At 35.4% G+C, this 17,616-nt stretch overlaps 1 protein-coding gene across 1 annotated transcript in view; it reads right to left on the bottom strand.

Annotated features, from left to right (window-relative positions):
- The window catches only part of PBRM1 (polybromo 1), a 118,567-nt gene that overhangs the window by 80,095 nt on the left and 20,856 nt on the right, over positions 1-17,616 (bottom strand). Inside the window, exons 8-12 of the mRNA XM_044676605.1 lie at positions 16,577-16,675; positions 14,622-14,707; positions 13,878-13,973; positions 10,669-10,760; positions 5,485-5,698 (exon numbers count right to left, since the gene is read on the bottom strand). Coding sequence (XP_044532540.1) covers positions 5,485-5,698; positions 10,669-10,760; positions 13,878-13,973; positions 14,622-14,707; positions 16,577-16,675 — 587 coding nt within the window. The remainder of the gene's footprint in view (positions 1-5,484; positions 5,699-10,668; positions 10,761-13,877; positions 13,974-14,621; positions 14,708-16,576; positions 16,676-17,616) is intronic.

The raw sequence follows: 17,616 nt of genomic DNA, 5'->3' as shown, positions 1-17,616 counted from the left end.
TCCCACAAATGCATATGAATTTTTTGCAAAAAATAAGGTGTTCTCAACATAAGTATGTTTTTCCCATAACAGAATTTTAGAGATCATCTCATTCAAATCTTTCATTTTACAAACAGGGAAAGTGAGGCTCAGGGAAAAGAAGTGACTAGATGAGTTCATATAACTAGTTGGTGGCAGAGGCAGGACTTGAATCTAGGTATTCTGACTTTTATCTGAATGATCTTTATGTGACATCTTACTGATTCTCAACAATTTATTGTTTTGTCCTTTTTAAGTCATGTCTGACTCCTTGGGGTTTTCTTAGCAAAGATGGTGGTTTGCAATTTCTTCAGCTTATTTTAGAGATGAGAAAATTGAATCAAGCAGGGTTAAATAACTTGCCCAGGATCACACAACTATTGTCTGAAGTCAGATTTGAACTCAGGAAGATAAGTCTTCTTGACTCCAGGCCCAATGTTCTGTCTACTGCTTCACCTACTTGCTCCCCATCTATTTATATTAGGTATATACTAAATTAATATAAATTATGGGTAAAGGCAAAATGGGAACATTATCAGAGAAGAATGTCTCAAACTAAACAACCATCTCCTCTAACCCTAATGATGTAGTACATGGTTTGGCCAATCCTAGCCTGTATGCTGGAACACTGTGTATCACTGCTAAACGTGACACAATACCACTAATATGTACAAGGCATTCTTGCACTGGATGGGAGGTTGAACTGGATCCTAAAACTTGCACTGGATGAGAGGTTGAACTGAATCCTAAAAATCTTGTGTTATTCTGAGATTCTGTTAGTCACTGAGCTTCTCCTCTCATTCTTTTCTGACCACCCTAACCTCAACTTGACACATGGAAACTTTAGAGATGCAGCAGAGAAGCTGTATATAATCGATATATGTACTTGGAACCTTTAAAATAAAATAAAAGTCCTTAAGTATGCCTACTAAACAATTGCAGCAAAAATCTATACCAAGAAGTAGAAAATTTTCTGACATAGCATACATCTGTGTAAGTGTAGTGGACAGAACCCTTTATTTAAGATCAAGAACACATGTTCAATTTCAGCTTCTGCTACTTACTAGTATAAATACTAGTACTTGTATGACTGGCAAATCCCTTAGGTTTTCTAGACTTCAGTTTCCTCATCTATAAATGAGGGAGTTGGACTCAATGACCATTAAGGCCTCTTTTAGTTTTAAATTAAGATCCTCTGATTATAGGCAAGTCATTTAACTAGATTCTGTGCTAGGCACTGAGGATACAGATACAAAAAAGGAAATAATCTCAGCCTCGGTTTGTGACTCAGAAGTAGTATAGTACAATACAAAAACCATTGACTGTAGAGTCAGAGGACCTGAGTTCACATCTTGTTTCTGACACTTACTATGTATCCTTGGGCTCAAGATATTTAACCCCTTTTTACTACCTCTTTGACCCCACTCTCAGTGGGGGCCTCAGTTTCCCCCTTTGTAGAAAGGGTCAGAGCAAACCTTCTGAGGTCACTTCCAGTTCTGGGGCTATAATCCTAAGAGAGCAATCCCCACAACTGCTAGTGGCCTCCCTCCCAAACTTTTACTCAAATGCTTTGTATTTCTTAACATTTATATTCTCTATGCATTAGAATTTAATAAGCTCCCTGTGCCTGTGGATTGTTTTATTCCTTGCATTTGTTTGTCCAGGGCCAAGCATATGGTATAACACATAACACAAGCTTAATACTCTATCAACTGATTGATCATTTGTAAAATGGGGATAATAAAACCTGTGGTACCTATCTCAGAGTTGTTGTGAAAAGAACTTTACAAATTTAAAGCAATTATTATTAAATCTCCAAAGATTTTTCTAGGTGAGGCAATGGCAAATAAGTATGGTTGAATATTAAACTTGTGCTATTTTAAGCTAAACTAGGTATTTGAATTAAAAGGGCTAAAGAAGATTGGTCCTTCTTGTGAATGTCAAAAAAAGAGACAATTAAAAGATTATTTCTCTCAGGGTCTACTGGCCACCATCTTTTCCAGGAAAAATCAGAATGGCTTCTAGGGCACTTCCCTTATGAAGGGTAGGTAGCCTGTATTTTCATTTCATTTTATTTTTTTAAACCCTTACTTTCTCTCTCAGTAACAGCTTTTAAGACAGATGGGTCCTAGCTTTTGGAATAAGAATTCACTATTTGACAAAAACTGCTGGGAAAATTGGAAAACAGTATGGGAAAAATTAGGTTTAGATTAATATCTTATACCTATACCAAGATAAATTCAAAATAAGTAAATGGTTTAAATATAAAGAGTGAAATCATAAATAAAGTGAGCACAGAATAGTATACATGTCAGATCTATGGGAAAGGAAGGCATTAATTTTATTTATTTATTTTTTGAATTTTTATTTTTTAGAAAAATTTTCCATGGTTCCATGATTCATGTTCTTACTCTCCCTCCTCCTCAACTCCTTCCCTCCCCCCGTAGCCGATGCACATTTCCACTGGTTTTTACATGTGTCATTGATCAAGACTTATTTCCATATTACTGATAGTTGCACTGGGGTGGTTGTTTAGAGTCTACATCCCAAATCATGTCTGCATCAACCCGTGTGTTCAAGCAGTTGTTTTTCTTCTGTGATTCCACTCCTGCAGTTCTTCCTTTGAATGTGGTTAGCGTTCTTTTCCATAAGTCCCTCAGAACTGTCCTGGATCATTGCATTGCTGCTAGTATAGAAATCCATTACTTTCAATTTTACCACAGTGTGTCAGTCTCTGTGTACCATGTTCTTCTGGCTCTGCTCCTTTCACTCTGCATCAATACCTAGAGGTCATTCCAGTTCACATGGAATTCCTCCAGTTTATTATTCCTTTGAGCACAGTAGTATTCCATCACCAGCATATACCACAATTTGTTCAGCCATTCCCCAATCAAAGGGCACCACAAAGAGTGAGGCTATAAATATTTTTGTACGAGTCTTTTTCCCTATGATCTCTTTGGGTTACAAACCCAGCAATGATATGGCTGGATCAAAGGGTAGGCATTCTTTTAGTGCTCTTTGGGCATAGTTCCAAATTGCCATGAAAGGGAGGAATTTAAGACCAAGCAAGAGATAGAGAACATTATAAAATATAAAATGAATAATTTTTACTACATTAAATTAAAAAGGTTTTGTACAAACAAAACCAATGCAACCAAAATTAGAAGGGAATCAACAAACTGGGAAAAATTTTTTATAATAAAATTCTCCGACAAAGGTCCAATTTCCCAAATATATAAGGAACTATTAAGTCAAATGTACAAGAAATCAAGTGATTCCCCAATTGACAAATGGTCAAAGGATATGGATAGGTAGTTTTCAGATGAAGAAATTAAAACTATCAATAATCACATGAAAAAGTGTTCTAAATACCTCCTGATTAGAGAAATGCATATCAAAACAACTCTGAGGTACCACCTCACATCTAGCAGATTGGTCAACATGAAAGTAAAGGAAAATAATAAATGTTGGAGGGGATGTGGCAAAATTGGGACACTAATACACGGCTGGTAGAATTGTGAATTGATCCAAACATTCTGGATGGCAATTTGGAATAATGCCCAAAGGGCTTTAAAAGAATGCATACCCTTTGATCCAGCAATAGCACTAGTACATTTGTACCTCAAAGAGATAACAAAAAACGTTTATATGAAAATATACATAACTGTGCCCTGGGTGGCAAAAAATTGGAAAATGAGGGGGTGTCCCTTGATTGGGGAATGGCTGAACAAATCGTGGCATATGATGCTTTCCATCTCTACATAACAGATGGTGATGGAATACTATTGTGCAATAAGGAACACGAAACTGCTTGATTTCCATATGAGCTGGAAAGATCTCCTGATGCAAAGCGAAATGAGCAGAACCAGGAGAACATTGTACACAGAAACTGAAACATTGTGGGATGATCATATGTAATCGATTTTGCTAATAATAGTAATGCAATGATCCAGGATAATTCTGAGGGACTTATGAGAAAGAATGCTATCCACATTGAGAGAAAGAACTATGAGAGTAGAAACACAGAAGGAAATATTTGACTTATCATTTGTTTATATGGGTATAGCATGTGGGGTTTGGTTTTTAAAAGATTACCCTATTATAAAAATGAATAATATGGAAATAGGTATTGAGTGATAAAACATGTATTACCCAGTGGAACTGCTTGTTGGCTCTGGGAGGGGGAGGGAAAGAACATGAATCATGTAACCATGGAAAAAACTTTAAATAAAAAAAAGAGAGAAATGGGTAATGGCTAGGCAAATGGGGTTAAATGACTCATCCAGGGACACAAAGCTAGTAAGTGCCTAAGGCTAGACTTGAACCCAGGTCCACCCATTTCCAGGACTGGTGCTCTATCCACTGTGCCACCTAGCTGTTCCATTTTCATTTTAAGAGGGTACAAGTACATGATTATATACTATTTTTGCATACCATCTCAAAAGGCCTAGCTTTCAAAGAAAACACGAAATATGGAACTGCTGAGGAAAAGACAAGTTATAAAGAAAAAATCTTGAAAAATAATGTTATAATAATTCTGATTCCCAAAATGCGACTATTTGAAGAATTGCTACATTTCAATTCCTGTAGGCTGGAAATTTGTCCTATTGGGTTCACGTAAAGTTCCAGCCTATTTCGTTTGTTTTAGAAAAGCTACTCTTTTTAACCCTGATGAACACTATAAGACCTGATTTCCCCAAATGATAAAGTCCAAATTAGATTTTGATGGGGGTGAAATTCTACTTGAATGCCAATTCCTTTCTATTCCTTTGAATGTTTTTACATATATTTCTTTTTTTTAGAAAAAAATTTTTCCATGGTTACATGATTCATGTTCCTACTCTCTACCCCCTAGCCCCCCACCCCCATAGCTGATGCACATTTACATATATTTCTTAAGAATTCTGATTTGCCAAATATGCAATAGGTTTGTAACTTAAACCTAAATGAGAAATGGAAATTAAATAGAAACTATTTCTCAAGTTTGGTTTTAAGTAATATGACTTTGGTAAGTGGGAATAACTGAGTTAACTTCTGAAAATGGTTTATACATATGTAGTCTAATGTCTAGATACAGATAAATGGTCATAATAAAATATTACACAAGAAAGAGAGATTTCACAGTGTGGCAAGTTACAAGACAAATGACAGTTACAGTTTAATTATTTATTTTTCACAGTTGCCTGACCAATTAGTCAGAAGTAATCTTTACCTGCTCTACAATGAATTGATAAACAGTGTTGAGAACTCCACCTGTCATTTAACAGACTGCATTTCTCATATGGAAAAAAAGAGGAAAGAGATTTCACATAAACCATGAAAAACTTTCAAGTACCCTTAATCTCAACATATTTACTTTTTATAATTCCTTTCAAGAAAGAATGCACATACAAAGGTTCAACTGCAACCAAATGCACTCACTTAGAAATCAATGAGAAATGCACAGATAAAAGACTGTTCTCTTACCTTATCTGCTGCAGGGAAATGGGCATTTTGATTTGCTGATAATAATCTGGGTATTTTTTCTTCGAAGGTAAATGGAAAAATGGTTCTGCTATTAACTGTCCCTGGTTATTCCGACAGCTCCTAACGGTATCATAAAGTTGATAAAGAGGATTTGAAACATCCATAAATGAAGTAATACTTTCTGCTTCTGACTCCCCCTCTTCATAACGAGCAGCTAGAAAGACAAAAAGGGGTGTGTGTTTGTGAGGTCTTTTTTTTGGAAAATGAAATAAAAAAAAATCCCTTAAAACTACTTTGTTAACCTACATAACTAAAGTATATACATTCTTAAAGAGTAATTAATTTCAAAATCTAGCTTCTAACTGTGATTATTGATAGCAACAGGAATGCTTAACAGCATGGGTAACCTTGCAACAAAGTCACTTATACTGTCCAATGTGCAAGGTTATGAACAATATAAATATCTGATTGAACTATATCCTAGTCAGTCTGTCCATATGTTTGATGTCCTTGGACTGCTATACTTTGAGTTTATATTTGCTTTTCAATTTGTCTCCTTGATGTCACTTTTTATTGGTGTCAACATGCCTGATGAGTCTTCCCCTTCTGATATATTGCTTCTAATCAATAGGCCAGGAGACCAAATAACCAAGTTTGTTAGAATTGTTCCATGATGCAGCTGAGCGAGGGATGGGACAGATAGGTTGTCTTTTATGAATAAACTACATTTGATTTAATGCATGAACTATTGGTTTATTATTGGTTTACTGACCAAATTATCTCAGTTTTCTCTTCAATACATTTCTCCTTCTTCTCCACTAACACAGATGAACTAGGATGGGAGAGATGTGAAGATAAAAATGAGAGCACATCATCTCTCACCTAGACTCCCCAAAATAGCCTCCAATCAATCTCCTCTCCTCCAGTTTCTGCCCACTGTATTCTATCTTTTACATAGCTGCCACAATACTTTTCTTAAAGTACAGGTCACCATATTACCTACTTAGTAAACTCCAATGATTCTCTATTATTTCTAGGATCAAATACAGATTTTTATATTTGGCATTCAAAGTTTTACACAAACTGGCACTACCTTACTTGAGAGGCAGCATACTGTAGTATAATATAAAGTACAGCCAATTAATGAAAGCCAAGCACCGTGCCAAACCTGAAAGTTTCTAAGAGAGAAGAGAAACAGTCTCTACCCTCACTTTTAATCTGGTGAAGGAATAAGTATCTACATATATAGGTAGATACAAAATAGTTACAAGATTAAATGGGGTCAGGAGGTAGAAGGCAATAACAACTGGAGAAAAGAAGAGAGATTCTGAGATGGGGGTAAAGATGGAGGGCATTCCAGGCATGCAAAGGCAAATGCAAAGGCCCAGAAACAAAATGGGGAATGTCTTGTGTAAGAAACAGTAAGAAGAGTTTGATTGGACCATGTTGTACATGAAGGAGAGTAATGTGTAGAGTTTGAAAGGTAGTATTTATATAGTGCTTTAAGATTTGCAAAGAACCTTCCATGTATTATCGCATTTGAGCCCATGATGTAATTGCTCTTTTGTTGGTTCTGCTCATTTCATTTTGCATCATTTCATGTATTTCCAGGTTTTTCTGAACTCATTCTGCTCTTCCTTTCTTATAACATGATAGTATTAAATTACAACCACAATACAGCTTGTTCAGTCATTCTCCAATTAATGGCTATCCTTATTTCCAATTCTTTGCCACCATAAAAACAGCAATCATAACCGTTTTTGTATAATAGGTTCTTTTTTTCTTTTTTGGGGGGATCTCTGTGGGATACAGACCTAGTAGTGGTATTGCTGGACCAAAAGCTATATACTGTTTGATAGCCCTTTGGGCAAAGTTCAAAACTGTTATTATGGTTGGATTAGTTCACAACTCTACCAATAATGCATTAGTGTCCCGATTTCCCCACATTCACCCTAACATTTATCCTTTTCTTTTTCAGTCATATTAACTAAGTTGATAAGTATAAAGTGGTCCCCCAGAGTTGTTTTAATTTGCATTTCTCTAACCAACAACGAGTTAGAGCATTTTGTCATGTGACTATATTTTGATTTTTTTCCCCTTAAAACAGCCTGCTCATATCCAGTGACCATTTATCAATTGGGGAATGACATATTCTTAAATGTGACTCATTTCTCTATATATTTGATAGTATCTAATCAAAATTATCCATTTTACATCTTGTAATATTCTCCACCTCTGGTTTGGCCATAAATTCTAACCTTGCCATAAATCTGACTGGTAAACTATTCCAGAGCATCAGTCCTTTGAAAAACTGCAAATGACTTTATTTATGAAGAAACCACAGCCTTTAAGAAAGGTTAAGCAACTTGGGCTATGTGAGAGAGTAATGCAGTTAGTAAACGTTTGAGGTGTGAGTTTAACTTATTTTAAACAAACAATTTCCATGTAAAATACCAAGTGTTATGGATAAATATGAGATTATCTTTGCTAAAAATTTTGGTTAGTTTTTCATCTTCTGGAATGACTTTATCTAGAAAAGTTAGTTTTGAAAGCCACAACTGCAGGGCTAGATGCTAAGTACAAATTTTCATATTTTATATTGTGAATTCCTTGAGGACAAAGATTCTCTTTTGCCTCTTTTTGTATCACTAAGGCTTAGCACAGAATGTGGTATGTCTGGCACACAGCAGGCCCTTAATAAATGTTTACTGACTGATTCTTATGCAGCATGATCTCACATATGGATATATCATATGAATATGGGTTGTATTGGATGGTTTACTATAAACTTTTTTTTAAACTCTTACCTTCCATCTTAGAATCAGTACTGTGTAATGTTCCAAGGCGGAAGAGATGTAAGGGCTAGGTAATGACAGTTAAGTGACTTGCTCAGGGTCATATATCTAGGAAGTGCCAGAGGCCAGATTTAAAACCAGGACCTCCCATCTCTGGGCCTGGTTCTCAATCCACTGAGCCAGCTAGATGCCCCTTTACTATATACTTTTACAGAAGGTTCTCAATGTTTACCAATGGCTATCATTTCTTTGGCTTTGGGTTTACAAGGGATTAACGAGCAAAAGCCAAGATTAAGAAACGTGTACAAATATACTGGAACAACAGGAGATGGAGAAGGCAACCTAGCAGAAGTAACAAGAACTTTTATCTTAAAAGTAAGCATACTGCTGAAGACATAATGTAAGCATACTAGAAATTCTCTTAAGATGAGGGCTAATTAGCATTAGTGTATGTCACTCATGTAAGCCAAAAGCACAATTGTTATTATTTATGGCATAGTCTTATGTGATTCCCTCTCCAGATATACATATCCATGCATGTATTATAATTGGATATGTTATGTAAATAAGAGAATAAAGTAAGAGAAACTTGATAACCTTTAATTATACAAGGAAAAAGGGTAACAATAAATTCTTCTTTTTTTTAAATCCTTACTTTCTGCCCAAGGCAGAAGGGCGGTAAGGGCTAGGCAATAGGGGTTAAGTGACTTGCCCAGGGTCACACAGTTAGGATGTGTTGGAGGCCAAATTTGAACCTAGGACCTCCTGTCTTTGGGCCTGACTCTCAATCCACTGAGCCACCTAGCTGTCCCCAACAATAAATTCTTAATATCCATGCAACGGGTGTGAGAGAAAGAATATATGGTTTTGAATATAGTATAACAATGTATAAAATTGAAATTCCAGTAAAACTACTAGACACTATTTTAAAGGCCTAACTCAGAAGTTATAAGGCTGTCCAAGTCATTTATCCCTACCTTGCTGCTGCTCCTCAAATGATATTTACAATGAATTGCACAGCTTCTCAAACTAACACAGAGCATAATTCTATAGTGGACCTGTCTCCCTTCTCTGAACTTGTTGATTTATACATAGCCTTCCTGAGCAAAATTTTTTTGGCCTAAGTTTTTTTTTTTTTAAACAGCTGCTAGGGTAGAAACAAAAGATCTTGTTCCCGCCAGGAGATGTCCTTAAGTTCCACAAATGATAATATCAATAGCAATGCATGAAGATACTGGTAGAGTATTTTCTAGTTCCTTTAATCTGCTCTCAAATAATCCAATTATCTGGATGGTAATAAGTATAAATGGCTTATGGTATGTAGTTCTCCAAAAGGGGAGCACTAATTGAAACATTTTGTCAATCATTAAGTCAACTAACATTTCTTAAGTGCCTACTATATGCTGAACACTGTACAAAGGCATAAAGCAGGGAGAGTATACCCACTAAGAGTTTGCCACCATCATGGAGGACATTTAGCATAGAGGCCAAATGAAAGAGGATTTATCTAGAGATGCAAAAAAACCTCTAAATAGTCCTGTTTGTGGATGATCTTATTCTGGAAGCATCAAGAGTAATAATATTAAGAGTCTCCTAAATCAAATTAATAACTCATGAATCTGGATGAAAAATTCATACCAGAAAAGCAAAATGAATAAAGAATGTCTACTGTTTGAACTGGAGAGAAAATCTGTGACTGCCTCTCATCCATTAGTACAGATACCTTGGCTATCAAAGAGCTGTCTGAAATAGAAGAGGAAGAAGAGAATTAAGAGGAGGGCTAGATTGCATGGCACAGTTCTTTCAATTGAGCCCAAGGGTCTTCCTGAATGAAAAGCCAAACTTCTTAATAGCAATATTCTTCCAGTGACATAAAATTGTCCCAGGTAATGGAATGTTATAGTCTCCAAAGAGGTTGTGGATCACCCAAAGGATAAAAGAGTTTGATCAATTAATTAACTGATTTTTTTGAAAGAATTTAGGTATGGTGATTCTAGGCAACTTTTAAGATTTGTAACTAAGCTATACTACAACTCAGCAATGAAGAGAAATACTGAAAATATAAATTAATTCCTGGAGATTCTAACATAGTCTGATGGCCTCTGAGATTTATCCAATTAGTTTCTATGTTTACTAAGTTAGGATCCACATCAATGAAATTTTTTATGTCTTTATTCAGCTAAGTTTCAAACCAAAATAAAACACATCAACTTTTGCTATCTTCACCAATTACAGTAGTTATTAAAAAGTTTAGTTAAATAATCGATTTCTAAACTACAGAAATGCTTAACAGAATCATAGGCACACAAAGAAACACTACTAAGCACATAAAATAGACTAGACAGATTTCCTAAAGAAAAGTGAGAATTGTTCAAGACTTGGTTCCTACCAGCTAAAGCAGCATCCTCATCACTTTCTGAGCCATACTGGAGTGCCATAGTTATTGCTGACAAACGACCCCCTTGAACTGCTCTTTTATTACTGCAAATAAAAAACGAAGACAAGAAAAAGTTAAGAGTAATTTAGTTACTTTCTCTTAAAAGAGTTACTAAAGAAAATATATGTACATATACATACATACACATATACATATATGGAAAAATCTCTTCCTAATGGCAACCTGAGCTTATCTTTGTATTTTTTTTAACATGCACTAGATAGGAACTGCTGGGCAGCTAGGATAGAGTGACAGGCCTACAATCAGAAAGATGAATATTCCTGAGTTCAAATTTGGCCTCAGACATTAATTGTGTGATCTTTGGCAAATCACTTAACCCTGTTTGCCTCAGTTTCCTCTTCTACAAAATGAGCTGGAGAAGGAAATGGCAAACAACTTCAATATCTTTGACAAGAAGACTCTAAATGGGGTCATGAAGAGTTGGAAATGACTAAAAAAAATGACTGAACAATAAACAAAATATAAGAACTGTAATCAAAGCTGAGAGGGTGGACAGTTTTTAGTAAGACTTTATTCTTATTAGGTATTGGTAATGGAAATCATTACAATATAGAAAATAGAGGGTCTGGGAAAACTTGCAAACTTGCCACCTGACTCCTTTCTAAAACAGGAAGGCAACTCATCCAAGTTTCAGAACAAAAAGGACTTGGCTATAAGTATATATAGTCATTCATTCCTCACTGAGGAAAATAACATGCCATCCTTCCAGTCTCTTATTCATTCAAATGTGCATATTATTTTATATTTTTCCTCCTTTAAATAAATGCAAACCATTATATTTTGGGAGATTATATTCTGCAACATCTATGTTGATTACTGGCTGGCATTAATAACTACTCTTGATAGCTTCTGCTTAGAAGTTCTTTTTTTCTGATGTTTTTTCTTTTTGTTTTTTTTCTTTCTGTTAATCTTTAGGTGTTGACTCTTTTTTTCCTAATTCAAAATATGAGATAAACATTTCTGAGAGGTGTCATGATAAAATGGCTATGCCAGAAGGTTTGAGTTTAAGGTCTTTCACTGACATCTAAGTGACTCTGGACAAGACACTTAATATCTCAGTGCTTAAGGTAACTCTTTAAGAATATAGGTATAGAACAGTTACAGTTCTGCACTGGTAGAGGGAATTTCCCACTCTCATGAAATAATAGGTCTAGACTTAAAGTGGGCGTGGGAGGTGGGGGGCACCTGAAATGGGGCAAAATCATTACTACTTGAAAATATAATCAAAAGGAAGTATATATTTTAAAATACTGAATCCTATTGATCCAGAGAATATATCAAGAAACAATATGCGATTTTTCTCTTCCTTTAAGACACAGCTCAAGTTTGGATCTTAATGCAAAAAGCTTTAAGTTCTTCGTAAAAGATACTCCCTGTTTACACTACTAGATATGCAAAAAGTATGCTTTAAAAAGCTCATATTTAGTATACATGAAGAATTTGCTGGTCTTCCCAAATGTAAATATCTTCTCTTTCAAACTAATTTATATTGAATTACTTTGTAAATGTTTATATTTATATTGTATATATTTCTATAAGTACTTGTCCCACCCTCCCCATAGGTTTTCTTACATGCACAAATCTGATCATTTCAGTCCTTGATTTTTAAAAATTTCCTCTTACTTTAGTAGTTTAGGGAATGAGTGCATTGTGAGTGGGAATTTTTTAGGGGGGTACCTCTATCCCTATAGGAACATAGTATTTGTGCTTAATATTTGTTGATTAAGAAAAATTCAATTAGTGATGGATCAGGAAGCAAAGGACTTGAAATAAATATCTTCTGTTCATCTTATTAAGTCTATAAGCAATATGCTCTAAAAAAGCTTATACTTAATCATTTTCAGAAATAGCAATTCTTCTAATTGAAATCATATCACAAAAATATTTTTATCTACAGGATAAGGACCTCAAGAAATAAACTTATAAAGTACATAATTTTTTTTTCAGAGATACCTGTAGTACAAAGCAGTAAATTGAGGCTAAGGAAAAATCAACAGATTTTGGCTTTGTAATATCAATGAGGGGCAGTTAGGTGATGCAGTGATAGAGCGGAGGTTATGGAGTCAAGGAGACCCATCTTCCCAAATTCAAATCTAGCTTCAGACACTCACTAGCTGTGTGACTCTGGGCAAGTCACTTAACCCTACTTGCTTTAGTCTCTTCTCATCTATAAAATGAGTTGGAGAAGAAAATGGCAAATGACTCCAGTAGTTTTGCCAGGAAAACCCCAATGGGGTCTTGAAGAGTTGGCACGACTGCAACGTCTGAACAACATCAATGAAGGAGAGTAACTAGAAGCCTTAAGACCTTTATTGTAATAGTCCTAAACAAAAAGTCCAGATTTAGAGTCTTCTAATCATAGTACTTCAATGTTCTCTGGGAAAGCCGTATTTCAAACCATAGAAGGATTAGTAATTTTTTTAAATACTTATATATAATGCTATCTGCTTTTTAAAAGCTATTTTTGTTGGTACCTTTGCTTTTATATGGGGGTAGCTATTTGGCACCATGGGTAGAATACTGGCCCTGGAGTCAGGGAGATATAGTTCAAATCTGGCCTCAGACATTTACTAACTATGTGACTCTGGGCAAGTCATTTAATCCTTCTTGCCTCAGTTTCCTTCTATAAAATAAACTTAAAAAAGAAATGGCAAACCATTCCAGTATCTTTGTCAAGAAACCCCAAATGGAGTCATGAAGTCCAAATGGACCTAACTGAAAACAACTGAACAACAAATTGCTTTTCAATATCATTCTTTTCTGAATATATTTCTACTCCACTCCTACCCTTTGTAACTAAGATTTAAAAATGAAAAACAAAAACTATATAATGAAACAAATTAACATACTGACGATGCTTAACAATTTATGCAACATTCCATACACCTAGGCGACCACTTCTACAATGAAAGGAGGGAGGTGTAATTTCTTGATGCTTAATAAGGCCAAGGTTGGTCACAATTACACAGCATGCATTCTTTGTTGTCAATGTTATTTCTATTTAGTGTTATTACTTTCAGAAGAACTTTCACATGTATTCAAAAAGTTCTAATAGCAACAATGATTCTACTTCAAAATAGTATCAGGCAAAGCTATTGAGATTTTGCAACCAATGTGCAATGCTCAATTATTTCTCTTACCGATAATATTTGCTGGTAGAATTTCTCTCTTCACTAAGGCTGCCCTTACCCTGTGAAGAACCTGTCAGCTTGGCTGCAGCCAAATTGGATGGAGTCCTGTTCAGAAATGAGACAACTGAGAGGCCCAAGTCCCAACTGATGCAATAGAGAAATCATGACACTCAGCAAACAAGAAGTCAGAAGACAGTGACAAGTCATGGTAGGCAAATGAGAAACCTAGAATTTAGGACTGTCAAGGACCCTAGAGACAATCTTTTTCAACTTTCTTATTTTGTAAAATAAGAAACAGACTGATCTATTCAGTTTACCAAAGTAGTTAAGAGCTGAGTCAGAACTAATTATTTTCACCTTTCCATAGTACCTACCTACACTTGATTTAACAAGAATGAGTTAATAATGTCATTTGGAAATCTTTCTACTAGTAGTTTTTCCCCTCAAGAGACTGTAAAGAGATGGTGATGGATATATAGAACAATAGTAGGTGTCACTGGAAGGATACTGAGTGTCAGGGGTATAACTCTCATTCAAATTATAATGTCTCTGTGGAGGAAAGGACTGTGGGTAAACTAGGTGGAACTCCATCCAAATCCCTTGATTAATTTTATAATTATGAAACAAAATGTCAATAATGGTTTAAAAAAAACCAACCAAACTATATGAATCTTCCTGAAAGGGAAATATACCAGATTATAAAAACCTAAGACACGCTCAGACCCCATGATCTGAGAAAAAGTTTTTACCTACCTTATTCGAAGGCTTGACTTGGCCATTTCAACATGTTCAATTTCTGCCTTTTTCAAATGAAATATTTTTTTAATTGAATTTGCATCCTGTTAAAATACAAATTATCTGATTTAATAAGTAAATTCAATTTTTAAAAGGTATAAAGTTTCATTTATCAAGTTTTCCTTCTGCAAACATGCTACATGAAGTAGCTTTCTAAACCATACTCAAATTATGGCTCCTCACTGTTCTTACAAGGCTATCTGATTCCCTCCAAACCTTCACAAAGCTGTCACTTGATTCAGTCAAACTATATAAACTTGCCTGGAACTGCCACAAAAAGTATGGCATACTCAAGTAAAAAGAAAGTAAAGTATTAATGGCAAATGGAAAGAAAAGAAGATAACAGAGTGACTAATACTTGTTTATCTTAGACTAAAAATGGAAAGGTTATGTGTTAGGAGAAAAGTTTCCTGGGTAAATACAGATGCTCAGATCAGTTGTAAAATATTAGCTTCAATATCTTAAATCCAAACTAACAATTCATTTTAGGAACGAAATATTCGTTCCTAACCTTCTCATTCACTGCAGAGGTCTAGAGGACTACTAAGACGTTATGCTGTATAATAGGTAGATGACTTTAAGGCTTGACACTTTACAAATATTATCTCAGTTTATCCTCCCAATGACCCTGGATGGTAGGTATTGTTTTTATCCCCATTTTACAGATGAGGAAACTTAGGCAGAGGTTAAGTGACTTACTCAGTCACACAGTGTCTAAGGCTGGATCTGAACTCAGGTCTTCCTGATTCCAGGTCCACATTGTCAGATATGGAATCTAAATCAGATGTTTTTGCTTTTCTTTGTCACAAGGGAAGGCTTAGTTTGGAAGGAGAGAAGGAGGTGGGAAATTATTATGAAAATAAAGAAAATGGCATCAATAAAATGTTTTTTTTTCAAAAGAAGAACATTAAAGTAAAATAAGAATATTAATTTTCTATTAGCTACAGTAGCAAGCCAATAATTATAAGAATAAGATTATAAAAATGCCTTACTAAAGACACCATAGGACTAAAAAAAAAAGAATCTCATGGTTCTGACATGGTTCAACTAGGAATTTTTTTTAAGGTCTTTCAAAAATTCATGTTATCTGCCTTCCAGCGAGAACTGCAGGTATCAGGATCAACACTTTATAAACTGGAGGCTTTACCAGAAGTTTCTCTAAGTCTCCTTGTTGTGCTTTGTTGATATGTACTTTTGCCAATTCCAAATGAAACATCATTAATTTGGAGCAAATTTCCAAAAGGCTCAAAGACTTGCCCATAATTACCTTACCACCATGATATAGTCAAGGCATGTACCTGTATCTCTCTTGATCCTAAATTCACTGATTTTTCCACTATACTTTGCTATATTTATTAACTTCAAACCAAGGAGATAGACCAGTGATTCCCAAAGTGGGCACCACCAACCCCTCCTGGTGGGTGCTGCAATGATCCTGGGGGGCAGTGATGGCCACAGGTGCATTTGGGGGCGTTGAATAACTGTAAGGGGGCGGTGACAGTATGTGACAGGGGGCGCTAAGTAGTATTTTTTCTGGAAAGGGGGCAGTAGGCCAAAAAAGTTTGGGAACCACTGAGATAGACAATTCACATTAAAAACTATATTGTAGGGCAGCTGGGTAGCTCAGTGGAGTGAGAGTCAGGCCTAGAGACAGGAGGTCCTAGGTTCAAACCTGGCCTCAGCCACTTCCCAGCTGTGTGACCCTGGGCAAGTCACTTGACCCCCATTGCCCACCCTTACCAATCTTCCACCTATGAGACAATACATCGAAGTACAAGGGTTAAAAAAAAAAACACTATATTGTATAAACTCTTTTAACAAACTTACAGCTTACTTAATAACATCAAAGTCAGAAAGAGGCAAAAAAAGATCCCCTCTCCCCTATCCCAATGACCTGATGATTAGACACTAACCTTAAATACTTGAGACCCAGGTTCATTGTAGGTTTTGGCATTTTTAGCTAGAAGATCTATATCCTTTGCCATTGCATGGATACTTTTATAACTCCCATTCTATAAGATATAACAAAACAGGCAATAACTATTTCAGAAAGTTAAGAATTAAAAAATCAATTAAATTATTTATATATTTTTAAACTTCAGTGAAGGCTGAAACCTTTTAAGAAAAAAACATTCAAATAATTAATATATGCAATCATTGATTTTTTTTTTAACTTTCCTGTCATGGGCAATTTAACAAGTTTTTGACCACTGAAAGCAAAACATGATTCAATTTTTAGATAACATGAAGCAATGTGCAGATTGGCTGTTTTGTAAAAAAAAAAAAAAAAAAGGCAGAAATCAGGAAAGAGAGAGGATGTTCATAAGCAAAGGCAGGAACAGAAAGATCATTTTTTGGAGACAAGAGGAGATTGAGACTGTGGGCTAACACTAAGAAGAAAGAAGTGTTAAAGAGGCAGTAAGTTGGGGCTAAACCATGGCTAAAAGAAAAGCCAAGATGACTGACATGGTTCTCATAGTCCCTCTACATCTTAGTCAATGGGATTCATGAATAGTTATGGTCAAAAAGTATAGACCACTTGGGTCTCAAACTTCTTGTGCTGACCATGCCAAACTTAGCTGGCTAAATCTTGGACAAGAGATACCTACTCTATCACCATGTGCATATGAAAATTTTCCAGCATGGTGAAGGTTATCTTACCAAGAGTTTTGCTTCACTGACAAAGCCTTTGGGAATTCAGCATCATTTTCATGTTATGATGAAGTACCTGAGTAGGGCAACTGTGGATTAGGTAAACAATTTTTTTTGAGAGATGTACAATAATTTATTAAGGCTCCCTTGGGAGAATCCTCAGACTTCAACCTTCAGTCCAGTCCTTAACAAGCTATTCCAGCCAAAGCTATTGTTTTATATCTCTAAAAAAGACAAGAGAAGGAGCTTGGGATTTAGATTTAACGCAACCAAGGAAATGGTAAACTCTATAAGAGTGAGA

Source organism: Gracilinanus agilis, chromosome 1, assembly GCF_016433145.1.
Source record: "Gracilinanus agilis isolate LMUSP501 chromosome 1, AgileGrace, whole genome shotgun sequence".
Lineage (NCBI taxonomy): Eukaryota > Metazoa > Chordata > Mammalia > Didelphimorphia > Didelphidae > Gracilinanus > Gracilinanus agilis.
This window is presented reverse-complemented; position numbering and strand designations above follow the sequence as displayed.